We start from the raw sequence: 16,009 nt of genomic DNA, 5'->3' as shown, positions 1-16,009 counted from the left end.
TGTTTATTCACCACCAGGGGCTTTGTTCTCTCCGCCGGAGGCATAATTCTAAAGCCCAACGTAGCTATGTTGTGTCAGGAGCACTGCCTGTGTGCATTGAGACACCATTTGATTTCTGTAATAGGAAGCGCTTGAAAGCAAAGAACCTGATGTACATTAAGCAGATTCTGTTTCTGCTGGAGAAGTTTGTGGCTGTTCTTGGAGGTAAGAGAGAATGTGGGTTTGTTGGTTTCCACTCTGCTGGGAACAGGTTCCTGCTACTTTCCTCAAAGGCATCAAGCCAAACCAGACTTTGAGAGACAGTGTTTGTCTCAAGGGAGGTGAAGCTAATCCCTCATTATATGGGCTCCCATTGCTCTGGGAGCCTCTGAATTATCTTGTGTGTGAATATGGGAAGAGCAATGGATCCCAGAAAAATTGAGGAGACCCTGAACAGTCCCAGTTGCCTGTACTGACCTTCTTTCTCCCCTTTCCCCAACCCAGCCTTGTCTTCCACCTCTGCCTCAACTTTTTCTCGGTTGCCATTTTTGTTCATTCTAACAGGAAACTATGCAGCAAAATGAAGTTTTTTTTTAAAGAGGTGCATAAAGAGGAATCTGCTTATTGCATGTGGGTTCCCCCCCCCTCCCCAGGTGTCTGCTCCTGCTTTGGCTATACGCCATATAATTAAGTCAACTTCCTGTATTTACCGAACTTGCTACCAGCTTAATGTAATCTAATTCCAAATTGCTTGTTGAATTATTTTTTTAAAGCATGTACAAATGCAATAAGCCCTTTAATGAGAAGCAAATTGGAATCTGTGTTTAGGGGAGGGATTCACAGCCGTGAATACACAGCATTGGAACGAAACGTTTCCTTCTAGGTGGCAGCCTTGGAGAATGACAGAACTTCAGAATTGCATGGCCTCTTAGACATCATCTACTGCTGCCTCTTGCTCATTGTAGGGGTCTGCAGCTACAGCATCCTTGGCAAGTGGTTGGCCACCCCCTGCAATGGAGAGCCCATCATCCCTCCCCCCGCCCCACCTCTATTCCACTGTCAAATAGCTCTTGCTGTTCTTGGTGTCCTCTCACGTTTGGCTGAAATCTGCTTCCTTTCCATTTCTACCCATGAGTCCTTCTGGAGCAACAGAGGGCAAGTCTGCTCATCTGCAGTTATTTGAAGGCAGCTCTCACGTCTCCCTTTAATATCTTACCCACCTTTTTCATCCGTTCCCTCATATAGACGTGGTTTCCTAATCCCTCACCTGATAGCTCACTTCTGGAAATATTTCAGTTTAAAAAAATAAACTGAAATCATATGTTGAACCCGGAAGTAGACACTGTACTCCAGGTACCAGTTTCTGTCTGCAGCTGTAAATGATTCTTTTTACGGCAGAATCCTAAGCATGGCAACTCGGAAGTCACCCTCCGCTTTCAGTGGCACGCATGGTCTGATATGTGCACTTAGGATTTCGCCCTTGCCATCTCAGCTTCTTGTTTGGGATTTTTCAGGGGAAAGCGCTTTTAATTCAGAGTGGCTTTTTTTTTTTAGTAAACCATTTCTCATTGCTCTGCTCTTCTTTGTGTTTTACAGGAAATATAGATCAAAATCCAAACACTCAGAGCATTCCACAAGCAGGTAGGTGGTGCCTCCAATGTCTAAAATGACATGGGTTAGCTGGAGATAGGGGATACCTAACTGGGAGTGAATAAGGGATATCTCTCTAGGATAATTCATTCTCTCATTCTCTCTCTCTCTCTCTTTCTCTCTCTCTTTCCTGTCCCCTCAGGGGTGCAGCTGAAATCTATCAATGACTTTCTGTTCCAGTGCCAGATTGACAACATCAACCTCTTCAAGGTTAGGAATGGATTGGTTTGTTCCAGAGTCTGGAATTGGGCTGATAGGATTTGTGGGAAGCTGAGAACTCATGTCCGAGAGTGTTTTGTTTTTGTTTCAACTACTTATGTGTATTTTTATCTTGTGAACCACCCTGAGATATTTTGATGAAGGGTGGTATATTAATAATAATAATAATAATAATAATAATAATAATAATAATATGCTCTGTTTCCAAATCAAAACATACTGCTTTCCAGTATGTGTTTTTATTTTCTCCTCTGGACTTGTTAAGCAACAAAGTTTAAAGTGGTGGTGTTCCCCTGTTTTCATGAACAAGAAGTTTTAGGTGTCATCCACCGGGGGGAGGGGGCTTCTTGATATTTAGCTGCTAGGGAAGGGAAGGTTGGTGGTAGCATTTGTACTGTATTTTAATATTTGTTGGAGGCTGCCCAGAGTGGCCGGGGAGACCCAGACAGATGGGCAGGGTATAAATAATAAATTATTATTATTATTGTTATTATTATTATTATTATTATTATTATTATTATTATTACATGCGAGAAGGCCTTTTCCTGGCTGTGGAATGCCCTCCCCATGGAAGTAAGGACAATAGGAAGCTGCCTTATACAATGGTACCTCAGATTAAGAACTTAATTAGATCCGGAGGTCCGTTCTTAACCTGAAACTGTTCTTAACCTGAGTTACCACTTTAGCTAATGGGGCCTCCCGCTGCTGCCGAGCCACCGGTGCATGATTTCTGTTCCCATCCTGAGGTAAAGTTCTTAACCCAAGGTACTATTTCTGGGTTAGTGGAGTCTGTAACCTGAAGCATCTGTAACCCGAAGTACCACTGTACCAAATTGCTCCATCTAGCGTTGTATCATCTGCCCTAACTGGTAATGGCTCTCCAGAGTTTCAGGCAGAGGGCATTCCCAGCCCTCCCTTGAGATGCCAGTGATTGAACCTGGGACCTTTTGTATACAGATCAGATTCTCCACCCCTGAGCTCTGGCCCTGCCCTGGTGTTGACAACATTCTCCTTTCCGTGCCAGCTTAAAACATAACCTGTTTTCCCAGGGGTTTATCTGAGATAGGTCTGCTTGCATCATCCGCAGCATCTTCTGAGTTTATTTTAATAGATATTATCTACACTGGTTTGCAGTATTACACTTTTAAAAAATTAAAAGGTTTATTGAATTTCTTTCCTGCACATCAGCATAAGGTCTTTGTGCAGGTGAAAACAATACTAAAACGCAATATTAAAACCAATTCAAACAATTTACAAACTGAACGATAGGGTGGGCCATAAAGTACATGAATGTCAGGTGTGAAAGGCAAACAGCAGAAGCTGGGTAAGGTAACCCATTTGGGGAAATGGCTGCACTTGAGGCTGGGTTCTAAATCTTTTAAATATGCAAAATTGGATATTATAACAGACCTCTTGTTTCCACCAGAGGTCTTCAGGCTTTCCAGACCCAGGGACCACCCAACCAGCGATGTGGGATCCTTTTCAAATTTATTTGATACCCCCCACCCCACCCCAAGTTTATTATTTTGGTCAATCCCCTCTTTTATCCTCTATTGAAACCTGGCCTGATCTAACCAGAATGATAATATAAAATGGGCTACTCTGTTTCTGACTATGTGCCAGCTCTTTCTTTTATTTGGAGAAGCATTAAAAATTACATATTCCATGCATGCAAACCTAGCGCATCAGGAAGTGGGGGAAAACGTTTACCCCGCTTCCTCTCTACTGTTTTTCTACTGGCAAGGCACATACTCCATCCCCCTAGAAGAAAATGCATGTGTATGTTACTTAACAATGATCAAGAACTTTCTCCTCCTAGAAGAGCCGGCTACATGCATGGCAGTGGCAGAGTGACAACTCTCAAAGATGACCATCCTTGGAGTCCTTTGGAGGACTGCTTGCTTCTGCCTCTTACAAATCCACCTGTAACTTAAACCTGTGAAATGAAGTGTAGTTGAGTCTTCTGCTGGAGCAACTAATATAAGTAGTTGAGTTGTGACAGTTGAACAGGGGCAGCTGGGGCATGGAGCTAAGCAAATAAGATTAGTAAGAACATTCCATTGTGTGTTCTCTCTCTCTCTCTCTCTCTCTCTCTCTCTCTCTCTCTCTCTCTCTCTCTCTCTTTTCCAACAGGTTCAACACTACTGTGCGAAAAGCCTCATCAGCAGGAAGGTATTGTTCTTTCTGCCTTTTATTCTGCTAGAATGGGGGCAGATACTTTTTGCTCAGATGTCTGTGCAAAAGCTACTTGTTGCTACAACATTTTTGCAGGTTTCTCTCTGCAGTCTTGGGCACTAGAAACTCTTCCCCTTCTCCCCTGTAAAAAAAAAAATCTGAGGTACTTACTGGAACTGATTTCTGCAATTTCACACAAGAGGTCACTTGTATGAAATTGGTCTGAATGGTTGCCAGTTTGAATTTTCAGAGCAAAAAGGTTGCACTGGGGAGGGGACTATTTTCGGGGGGGGGGGATTAATAATGAAAATATTGTTTTGGTTTTTTTGTCCTCATATCTGCTGCTGCTTTGATACCATTTTATTCCTGGTTAGGGCATCTGTCTCCTTTTTTAAAAATAAATAAATGTTTTTATAAGATTTGCAAATGCAACAAGCAAAACATCAAAGTAAAAAAAATTAAAACAGTCACAAAGAGGAATAAAAATGCAAGATAATACAACAACAAGCTTAACAAAGAATGAATAGCGTAAAATACATTTCCTCTCCTTTCTACAGTGATCCCAGCCAATTGGGCATCACTTTATAGTCAAACCTGTACATTGTCTGAATGTAGAAGTTGCAGTGGGTTCTAAAGTTGTTGGTTTTTTTGCCATGCAAGATTCTGCAAACTTTGCAGGAAAGGTTCCTGAGCGTAGAATCAGTTTTTATGGGCAATACCTTAATACTACTACTAATCTGTCTACATTTTGGCAGCTCTTTGGCTTTATGGAAAGGTACGGGGCTTCTGGAGCTCTGAAAACTCGAAAAGAAGACCGGACGACATCCGGCTTGCAGAATTTCCTGCAAACCTTGAACAAGAGGCAGGAGAAGGAAGGTGGGCACAGCTGTTGAGTTATGAAATGGGCTAGAAAAGGCAGAACCAATTATAATGGTTGCCAGTGCAGTGATTTCGTAACACCATGGGATTTCGTGGAACCGTGGAACTCCTCTGCCTGTGTTTGCTGCCCTTCCTCTCAATGGAATCAGAGGACCCACATGTATGGGTTTCCTGACTCTGTGGAAATGAATGGGACCTTTTCAAGCATGCAAGAGCTTCAGGTCCACGTGGACCAGGGTGTGTCTGTTCACTCCACCCTGGGGAGCAAGTTAATTTCCCGAAGCTGTTTCCTGAATGCCTTTTCTTCAGTTAGGGCGAAACAGCTTGATTTTTTCCCTTCTTTCCAAAATAATTGAGTTTTGATGGGGCTGTGAGCATTTTTACACAGGGCACTTAGACCACGAGCAGAAAACCTGCATTGGCAAGAGTGTAGATTCAGTTTCTCTGCTTGATCTCATTAACAGCTTTCAGGTGTGGTGTGAATGAAAATTGTCTTCTGGGCTTGTTACCCTCCTAGCTGCTGAGCATCGCCTGGCTTTGTGGCACTTAAGTTCACCAGCTGAAGTTCCTCTTTTGGTCTGCAGGGACTCAGCACAGCTCCCCTAAAGAGGCTGAGGATGAGCAGCCAAAAATGGCATCTCCCCTAATGCACATTGAGGGGTTCCTGGCTGCGCTCACAAATGCAAACCAAGATGGAAGAGTCATCCTCACCCGGCAAGGTACGGGGCAAGTTGACGGGGTTATGTTTTAAGTACGTTATTTAACTAACTAAAAATTGCAGTTGCTGGTATAGATGAGGTCTGGGCCAAGGATTGAAAAGCCACTTGCATCTGTGAGAAGCCACTCTCTCTCCTTGAGAGAGTTTCCCCCCAGTTTAGTTCAAGGCAGCCTGAAAATCCGCAAGGATCTGTTTGCTTGGAGCCAGAAGTGGGACAGGAAAACCAACAGTGCTCTTCTGGTACAGGCAGTGATGGTGCTGTCAACCCCCCCCCCCCCCTTCTCCAGTGCTCTCAAAATGTGTTTTTAGGTGAAATTACAGTGTTGGATAGATGGATGGCCCACTGTCATGGATGCTTTAGCTGAGATTCCTGCATTGCTGGGGGTTGGACTAGATGGCCCTTGGGGTCCCTTCCAACTCTACCATTCTATGTTCCTTTCCCAGGCACTTTAGCTCTGAGCAGCCTCAAGTTTCTTCTTCTGAATCCAGCGGTGCACTTTGCCCAGGTGCTGAAGGAATGTCGGGCCGTGGTCATTGCTGGAGGCACCATGCAGCCGGTGAGGGACATTTCTTGACATCTCTAGACTTTTGTTTGGTCTGAGTAGCGGTTGCTTACAAGCAGGCAGTGGTAGAAGGGGCTACATGCTGTCTTTAGGAAGCTGTGAACTCACACTGAAGGTTAGAATATCTTTGGTTTAGTGTAACCAACAAAGTTGCACTGTTTTTATCCTAGTTGCAGAAATTGGAGCAGGAAGTATTGTATCCTTGGTGATAGATGGGACCCATCAATCACCATGCACATAAAGGTGGTGGGGGTAGAGGGGAGGCCCACATAATGCACTTCAGAATGCCCACCTAACAACAATATGGGGATGGTGTCAAACACTTGCACAGCTGGAGGCCCCAAATCCACTTTAAACTGGTGGTGTATTCAACCTAAGCAAATACTCCATAACCTTTATGGAACAGGCCCTTCCTGGCAAAAGAACAGAATCTGCTAGGTTTATAAGGTGTCTCCTTGAGTCTTTGGCTCACATTATTATTATTATTATCAAAAGCTTGACATTCAGGCTTATGCTTCTTTGCCCTATTTCTTCAGGCTGCCTGCTGCTTTTGATAAGTCCTCAAGTGGTGATCTTGCCAGGAGGGGTCATTTCAGAAAAATCAGGATTTCAGTAACACCATGGTGGCAGGACCAGTCTCTGCCAGGCTTTTTGCATCTGAGCCCTAACTGCTGGCAGTGTATAAGTGGAGCTTCAGAATATAGGGGGTGGGAAAAGGAGTGAACCTTGGGTGTGTAGCTAACCAGCAATCCCAGCTGGAAGTGGGCTGTGCTGTCTGTTTGTCTCAAAAGTCAGGAAGGAATGTTTTTGTTACTTCTGCTTTAGGTCTGTGTGTGCGCGCACACACACACAAGATCCCAAGTTCAATCCCTGGCATCTCCACATAGGGCTGGGAATGTTCACGGTCTGAAACCCTGTAGAGCTGCTGTCAGTCAGTGGGGACAATGCTGAGGTAGATGAACCCAGTGGTCTCATCTGGTCTAAGTCAGCTTCATTTGGTCATATAACTAGGTATGAAAATTGCCCCATACAGCTCTAAGCTATACAATACGAGGCCGGTACAAACCCCTTCATAACTGGGGAAGGGGGAGGAGGGTGGGCTTTGACAGCGTATAGCTAGCTCAGTTGTTAGAGCATGAGACTCTTAGCATCGTGAGTTCGGGGCCCCCCGTTGGGCAAGGTTACAATACTTCCTGCTCCTAATTCTCCAACTAGGATAAAAACAGTGCAACTTCATTGGTTCATGATTATGGAGCTGCACTGGCTTCCAGTGCTTTGTCTCCAAGGCCTTAACATTGGCTTATAAAGCCCAAAGCAACCTGGGTTCTGTGTACTGTGAAGAAGGGCTGCAGCTCAGTGGTAGAGCATCTCTGCATGTGGAAGGATCCCTGGCATCTCTAAGTAGGGCTGGTAGAAGACCTCTACCTCTGAAACCCTGGAGAGCTGCTGCCGGTCAGTGTAGACAGTACCAAGCTAGATGGACCAATTGCTTGACTCGGTATAATAGGCAGCTTCCTTTGTACTTAAAGAGGCCACCTTATTCCCTTGACCACTGCACAGTCTTTGTATTCGGCCACTGAGCATGTCAGGCTGTCCTTGACAAGAAGTTGTGCATTGAGTGTAGCGTTGTGGGGACTGTGGAACTCTCTGCCTAATGAAATCAAGCTGGCACTATCTGCTGTGAGCTTTAGGTGCCAACTATAAAAGGCTTAGTTAGTTCAGCAAACCTTCTTAAGGAAAAAAAGATGCATTTGTGTTTGTTTGTTTTTTAAAGAAACCTTGTTAGATGGCCCATTTTGTCTTTCTTCGATTTTTTATTTGTTAGGATGTTTCGCTTTTAATTGAGATCTGATAATGTTCTCGTAGCACGTGCAGCAATAAAACAGTTAGCACATTTGCAAAGCTAAGCTGGGTTTGGTATGGTTTCAAACTGGGTGGGGTTCTGCAGATTCCTGCATTGCAGGGGGTTGGGCTGGATGACCCTGGGGGTCCCTTCCAATTCTAATGATTCTATGTGTTTGCAGTATACAGGTGAAACTCGAAAAATTAGAATATCGTGGAAAGGTTCATTTCTTTCAGTAATTCAACTTAAAAGGTGAAACTAACATATGACATAGACTCATGACATGCAAAGCGAGATACGTCAACCCTTTATTTATTATAATTGTGAGGATTATGGCGTACAGCTGATGAGAACCCCAAATTAACAATTTCAACTTTGGGGTTTTCATCAGCTGTACGCCATAATCATCACAATTACAACAAACAATGGCTTGACATATCTCGCTTTGCATGTCATGAGTCTATCCCATATATTAAACTCCAGTAGCTAATGAAAACAATTACTTACATAAATGGACTTTTACACGATATTCTAATTTTTCGAGTTTCACCTGAAGAAAGGGATAAAACAAACAAAATCTGATGATGTGATGAAGGGACCACTTGGTGGCAGTACTGTACTTCATTTTCTAGCATGGCCAGTGGGACTGAGGGAGATGGTGTTGCACCATTTGGAAAAGCAAGCCAGATGGGACAGAAACACACACACAAACACACACACACCAAATACCCACAAAAAGACATAAGAGAAATGGTCAGGGTATACGCTGTATTCCTGAAATGTGGAGAGGCACAAGCTTTGCAATGGTCTTGCGGCCATTTACTCTTCTGGATGCAGCCTAATAATTACATCAACCTTGTGGTGCAAATGCCACTTTGGTCTTCCACATGTGGCACACAACTGGTTGGTGTCACAATCCAGTTGTGATGTTGACAACCTGCTTGCGTACAACCAGCCTTAAGGATAGTTTGCAGATCTGGGTTTGTCTCGCCGAAGGACTTTTCACTGAGGGTTTCTGAATGCTATTTTTGAACGTTACTTATTTTAGGCTGCCTTTCTGAACAAAGTCTGCTCGAGGCATTCATAGAGCATAAAATCAAGATAATACAGCATTAATTACCTTAAAACTTTTTTTAAAAGTTCCCAAAAAAATCAAAATAAGCAACAACAGTTTAAAACATAGTAGAGCCCAGAATTTTTTTTTAAGAAAAGACCACGAACCACAGTGATAAATTTATTAGAAAGTTGCAGTCTTACTCATGTGCTCTGGAGACACAACGGAAAGATGCTCTTTGTTTTGCTTACTTATTTTATTAGGTGCATTTATACCCCACCTTTCATTTTAGCAGATTCCCAGGGCAGATTACAAGGTACGGATTCAATAAAATTGCAGAAAAACAGCTATAAATCATAAAAGCTAGCTTGACAGCAGCTAAAGTCACAGGGCAGGGTACCAACCACAGCTGGCTATTACTACAGTGCACCATTGTAGAGGCGCGAGCAAACCCCTAAGTGTCTCTGCCTTTTCTCCAAGGAGCTGAAGGTGCTGTGCGTGCTTCTTCCCACCCCAATTTTATCCTCACAACCATCTTATGAGGTTGGTTAGTCTGAGACATGGTGACTTTGCCCAAGGTCCCCCTCTGAGTAGGGATTAGAATCCTGGTCTCCCAGGAATTCACAAGAAATACACCACACTTCTCTTGGCACCCAAATGACAAAGAGTGTCAGGTTCATAGAATTGCAGAGTTGGAAGGGACCAATCCAGTCTAACCCCCTGCAGTGCAGCAATCCTGCCCATAATGGAGGGCATTCCACAAATGGGAATATAACCATAGCTGCGGTGCCCAGAGAGGGGCCTCTTCTGGCTATTTTGGGACACTGGCAACAAGATAAACAAATTCATGGTTCAGAGGGCAATCCATGGCTACTCACCGTGATGGCTGTGCGCTGCCTCCATAGTTGGAGGCAGCAATGTTTCTGAATACCAGTTTCTGGAAACCACAGGAGGAAAGTGTGCTCTTGTGTTTCTGTTGTCCTGAGAACAGGACGCTGGACTAGATGGGCTGTTGGCCTGTGTTAGATTTACAGCTGCTTTGATCTGCAAGACACAGGGTGGGAAACATCGTTTATGCATCTCATTGTGGGAGAGGTAGAGCCACTCTTGTCCCCATTTTTATGGAAAGCGGGAATGACCGCAATGCCTCCTGAAGAAGGGAGCAAATCCTGAACCAGGTTGTCTTTCGTCCGGCTGCTCCTTTCTTGGCACATCAGTGCTTCATTCTCTCGTCTCACAAGCACCATCTTCCTGTTACCTGGGTTGTCTTTCGTGTGCTGCAGTTCAGTGGAGAAGCCAGAGAACGTGGTATTGGCTGTAGAACCCGGCTTTCCTTGGCGTCACATTTAAAATATTTGCCTTGTGGATGAAAGAGATTTTGGGAGGTTCTGTAGGCACCTCAAACTGGGAGGCAATATGCCAACAGGGTTGATTCAGTCTCTTGAATGGCTTCTTCCCGTGGTGCAATGGGTCAGTGTGTCTGACTGGACCATAGTTTGCTAAGGGAGCTCATTCCTTCCATGCAGGACACCCAGGTCCAGTCCTTGCAATTTTCACTTTAAAAGATTTCAACTAGCAGAGCTCTTTAGAGCTGCTGCCAGACAGAGTAGACAATACTGGGCTCTGTGGACAACTAGCATGAACTGGTATATATACAGCAGCCTCCTACATAGGTAGCAGGATTTGGTGTCTGGGTAGGAGGGCTTGGGTGACCTTGGCCAAAATCAAGGGCAGAGCACACGAGCCCATCTAGCCCTGCCTGCTGCTTGAGCCTTCCTGATTTTTTTTAACGAGAGCCTTGTGATTTGCAGGTGGCCGATTTCCGGGAGCAACTGCTTGTCTGCGCAGGTGTCAGTGACGACAGAATCGAGGAGTTCTCCTGCGGTGAGCCTCGGAGACAGAGAAGGGAAAGGAGTGCTTTTAAAATTACTATTATTCAGCAAATTGCAGTGGGCAGGTGGACCCTGCCTGCCTGTTGCTATGGCACTGTGTGTAGCGAAACGTTCCCTGCTCCATCCTTGCCTGCCAAAATGCTGCAGCCCAGTGGCCTCCCACCTCCAGCACATGGGGAATCCCTGACAGCATTCATACTGGCGAATGCAGCTGTGTACTTGCAATAAGCTGAAAGCAAAAGGGCCAGAACTGCTGTCTGTCTCCCTCCACTTTAAAAACCCAAGATGGAAAATGCAACAATGGCTGCAAGTTCCAGTGAATTAACTAGGGCTTCCTGCCATATGAACACTACTGTGTAGGACAGGGACATCATGGTTGCGACAAGTGGGACCTGCTCCCATTCAGGGTTCCAGCCAGCCATGCCTGCTTCCAGCAGACTCCAAACCATGCCCCTCAAGTCATTTGTCATTCCTTGCCCACTGAGAACTTGTCTGCATTGGACTGATGAGGGTGTGTGTGAGAGAGGCTTTCTCTCTCCCTCTTTTTGTACTTAGGGTTTCCCTAAGCATTCCTACCTCCCCCAATTTTGTTTCAGTGGTGCCTTTTTGTCTGTGTAAGGATTCACACTTGGATGATTGAATTTGCTATTAGCATATGATAGTTAAGAGCCAAATGATCTTTCTCTCCTGCTTGCCAAAAGCAGGAGTGATTCAGGGCAGTGTTTCGAGGACCCGTTTCTTTACGAAGAGAGAATATTGAAGGCGTGGGTGTCGCCATGGAAATATGCCTGTTTACAGATCTTCAGGCTGAGAAGAAATGTCACGAAATCAGCAGACAGCGTGGCTCATGCCATTCCCCAGACAGAATCAGTGCTGGCTACAAAAATCCACAGCTACTTGTATTATGCACAGGTGTCAGTGCCAAATTCTCGTCCCACCTTGCTTCCAGTGTCACCCCTTCAGTTGTGACTTTCAAGTGTTCCGTCAGGGAGTAAGGAATCCTTGCTTCGATTAAATCACTCCTTCTGTTTTTAGTGGCTCTCATTAAGATGACCACTGGAATCTGGTGGTGGCCCGTGGGTCCAAAGGTGGGCTTCCAAGCGGCTACAAGGAGGGACAGCTGTTCAGCTTCACTGCCTCTCATTCCTTCTGCCTGCTTATATGTTGTCAGGTCACGTGATTCCCCCAGACAACATTTTGCCCATCATCCTCTGCAGTGGCCCATCCAACCAGCAGCTGGAATTCACCTATGAGAAGCGATGCCTACCTCACATGGTCAGTATCTGTCCCATTACTTTGGCTGTCTCTTCATGTTTTGAGCTTGCTGGGGGAGATGCAACAGGCCTTGCTGGATCAGACCAGACACCCATTGAGCCCAGCATTCTGTTATCACAGCAGCCAGTCGGATTCCTGTGTGGGAAGCCCATATGCAGGACAAGAACCCTCCCTGGCTCATCAGCCCCGCCAGATGGTATTCAGAGGGGGCCATGCTGCTTTGGGATACCGGAGGTGTGCTGTTCTGGTGTAGCAAAACTTATTCCATTCTGATAGCCTTTTCAGAACTGGCAATGTGCTCTGTACAAAATAATTAGCTGCTGCTAGGACGAACAGGGGGTGGAGGAGAGGAGGGTAGCGGGTGGTGCTTAGGGGCTAGTCCCTTCCTCCGGGCCTAATAGTTAATACAGGCAGCGGCTTTTGAATCCGGTGCCCTGAAGATTGTGGTGGCTGCTTTTCTCTCTTTAGATGGCAGAGGTGGGGCGGATTCTTTGCAACCTGTGCAACGTTGTCCCTGGGGGCGTGGTGTGCTTCTTCCCCTCTTACGAGTACGAGAAGCAGGTTTATACGCATTGGGAGAAGACCGGGGTGCTTACCCAGCTGGCCTCTAAAAAGAAGGTAATTGCTCGGCCTGATGCTGCTGGTGCTTTTAAGCGGATGCCATTCGTTCCGGAATCAAACCATTATTGGCTGATTACAGTCCTCTGCTCTGTTTTTTTGTTCTCTCTCCTTGAGTTGTTCCTGCTGCCTGCACAGTGAAGCAGAGAGGATGTTTGTTTATATGTCCAATTCCCCTCCACCCGCCCTCCTCCCCAATAATGAATAAGCAATACTTGCTGGGCGACTGATTGGTGTACTTGGGTCTAAATTAGATTAAGCGCTGCTCCGTGATTCCTCAAAGCGCAGTGAGCTTGGCTCGTTTGCAGCGGAGGCAGACAAGAGCCCAGAGATGAGGGCCGTTTGGAATTTATTTTGCAAATCGAAAATTAAGCTTCTGTAACCTGGAGAGCTAAATTCTGCAAGTTCATTGTGAGCACAGCAAAATAATGAGCAAACAGGACATATGACATTGCATAATAAAAACCCATTCAGTTGTGTGTGTATGAATCTCAATTTGTGTCCTCCAAGAAACTCCAAGGAGCAACCGTTCAACCTCATAACGGGGTTGCCCAGGACCCACTTGAGGAGCATCACAGTCAATTGGGGATTTGAGCCTCAGTTTCCTACTGATAAAAACTGTGTTTTTAATTAAAAAATACAGTCATACCTCGTGTTGCGAACACTCCGTGCTGAGTACGTTCGGGTTGCGTACTCCGCAAACCCGGAAGTGAAACACTGAGCGCAGACACTTCTGCACATGTCCGTGTGGTCCGTGGATGCGCAGAAGCGTTCTGTGCAGTTTGTGCATGCGCAGAAGCACGATATCGCGTTTTCACGTATGCGCGGAAGCGCCACCCGTGTTGAGCACTGTTTGAGGTGCAAACGGCACCCCGGAACGAATTAAGTGTGCAACCCGAGGTACCACTGTAAATAAAAACAAAGCAAAGATCCTCTTGCTGTGATGGTGCAGGTGCTACAAAGGTCTGAAGGGGGGTTATTCCAGTACCAAGCCTCTTGTCGTCTTCCTCCATGTTTCCTGCTATGATGCTGCCTGAACTGGTAATGCCAAAGGAGCAGTTAATTCAGAGTGGGGAAGCTGATATTTGGTCAGATTCACCTGATTCTTTGCTAATCTGCAGGCAATTTAGAAACAGCGGCTAGAATATTTTGGACCAAGGTTGAGTTGTTTTTGCTACTGCCTGGAGGTGTAATGTTGCTACGCTTACTGATTTGAAATTCTGGGGTGGTTTTTTTTTGGGGTGTGTGTATTCTGTTAAGTTTGTTTGCTGTTATGAAATTGTTCTTGCAGTGGTTGATCCCGTGATGTATTGCTGATCTCCTTGTATTAAGCAACTTCCAGCATGATTTTTGTGTGCAGAGAGATAACATGCAACTAAACTGATAATGATGGTGTGCTTTGTGTACGTTCAGCACCTCTCTCCATCAACTGATGTTTTCTGCGTTTTTTAAACAGATATTTCAGGAACCAAAGCGAGCGAACCAGGTGGAGCAGGTGTTGGCTGAATATGCTAAGTGCATCAAGGTGAGGGCCAAGGGGCCGGCAGGCTGATAAGGTACTTAGTGGGAAAAGGCAATGCTGAACAGCCACTCTGCTATGTTGGCCCAGAGGTGGGCTTGTTTCCCAGCCTTTAACCACCCACCCCCTGGGGGCGGGGCTTTCTTTTGTGCAGCGTTGCAGCCAATCAGGAGGCCCCATGACAGGAGCGCTGCTGTTCTCTGTAGTCGGTGGGAAAATGAGCGAAGGAATCAATTTTTCCGATGACCTGGGAAGGTAAATGACTGGCTTGTGATCAGGAGATGTGGAAATCCCGCCCCCCCCCAATTAATCCTTTCTCTCCAGTGCAGTTCTGCAGCTGAAATAAGTACTTTCTTCTAGTTCAAGTTATTTTTATTTTGGCAGTGAGGTAGAGGGGCAAAGGAAATGCTTTAATGTGGGTTTTTTTTTTCTTTTTTGCTGGAAGCCGTCCAGAACGGCTGATGGGTGACATATAAATAATAAAATTATTAAATGCATAGACTGGAGACTTGCAGCCTCTGGGTGTTGGAAGGAATTCCTTAAGCGATGATTTGCCTTTAGCAAGATGCAGCCATTTCCTCTTAAGGCTTGTCCTACCCCACTGTTACTTAGAGCAGTGTTTTTCAACCACTGTTCCGTGGCACACTAGTGTGCCGCGAGATGTTGCCTGGTGTGCCGTGGGAAAAATTGAAAAATTCAAGAGAATTACTTTATATATAGTCTATATAGGCACAGACTTAATTTTTTTAACATTTTCTAATGGTGGTGTGCCTCGTGATTTTTTTCATGAAACAAGTGTGCCTTTGCCCAAAAAAGGTTGAAAAACACTGACTTAGAGGACTAAAATAGGTCTCAGAAATTGAATTGAGCCAGAAGTCTCCTCCCAGAGGCACAGGTTTGCACAGGGAGTAAACTTGCGCTAGATTAAACCTCCTTCTGTCACACACACACACACACACACACACACACCCAGGGCAAAAAATGGTTGCCTGAATTCTGTTTCAGTTTATTTGAAAGTTTCCTGAGCTCTTATGCATGATTCCAGGAGGAGGAAAACTGTCTTGCATCTAATCTAATGTCTGGAGGCGGTTAGAGGATGGATGGCGGCTAGCAGATTAAGGTTGAATCCTGACAAGACAGAAGTACTGTTTTGGGGGGACAGGAGGCGGGCAAGGGTCGAGGACTCCCTGGTCCTGAATGGGGTAACTGTGCCCCTGAAGGACCAGGTGTGCAGCCTGGGAGTCATTTTGGACTCACAGTTGTCCGTGGAGGCGCAGGTTAATTCTGTGTCCAGGGCAGCTGTTTATCAGCTCCATCTTGTACGCAGGCTGAGACCCTACCTGCCCGCTGACTGTCTCGCCAGAGTGGTGCATGCTCTAGTTATCTCTCGCTTGGATTACTACAATGCACTCTATGTGGGGCTACCTTTGAAGGTGACCCGGAAACTGCAACTAATCCAGAATGCGGCAGCTAGGCTGGTGACTAGGAGTGGCTGCAGAGACCACATAACACCGGTCTTGAAAGACCTACATTGGCTCCCAGTACATTTCCGAGCACAATTCAACGTGTTGGTGCTGACCTTTAAAGCCCTAAATGGCCTTGTTCCAGTATACCTGAAGGAGCGT

General features: G+C 45.5%; 1 protein-coding gene across 2 annotated transcripts in view; it reads left to right on the top strand.

The window, feature by feature from the left end:
• The window catches only part of DDX11 (DEAD/H-box helicase 11), a 31,638-nt gene that overhangs the window by 10,937 nt on the left and 4,692 nt on the right, over positions 1 to 16,009 (top strand). For both annotated transcript variants that reach the window (XM_033162134.1, XM_033162135.1), the window contains exons 12-23: positions 125 to 204; positions 1,576 to 1,620; positions 1,772 to 1,839; positions 3,982 to 4,020; positions 4,779 to 4,899; positions 5,487 to 5,621; positions 6,065 to 6,177; positions 10,892 to 10,964; positions 12,144 to 12,247; positions 12,716 to 12,865; positions 14,322 to 14,390; positions 14,539 to 14,639. In XM_033162134.1, coding sequence (XP_033018025.1) covers positions 125 to 204; positions 1,576 to 1,620; positions 1,772 to 1,839; positions 3,982 to 4,020; positions 4,779 to 4,899; positions 5,487 to 5,621; positions 6,065 to 6,177; positions 10,892 to 10,964; positions 12,144 to 12,247; positions 12,716 to 12,865; positions 14,322 to 14,390; positions 14,539 to 14,639 — 1,098 coding nt within the window. The remainder of the gene's footprint in view (positions 1 to 124; positions 205 to 1,575; positions 1,621 to 1,771; positions 1,840 to 3,981; positions 4,021 to 4,778; positions 4,900 to 5,486; positions 5,622 to 6,064; positions 6,178 to 10,891; positions 10,965 to 12,143; positions 12,248 to 12,715; positions 12,866 to 14,321; positions 14,391 to 14,538; positions 14,640 to 16,009) is intronic.

This window comes from Lacerta agilis, chromosome 10 (assembly GCF_009819535.1).
Source record: "Lacerta agilis isolate rLacAgi1 chromosome 10, rLacAgi1.pri, whole genome shotgun sequence".
Lineage (NCBI taxonomy): Eukaryota > Metazoa > Chordata > Lepidosauria > Squamata > Lacertidae > Lacerta > Lacerta agilis.
Note: the sequence above shows the minus strand (reverse complement) of the source record. Positions and strands in the feature narration are given on the sequence as shown.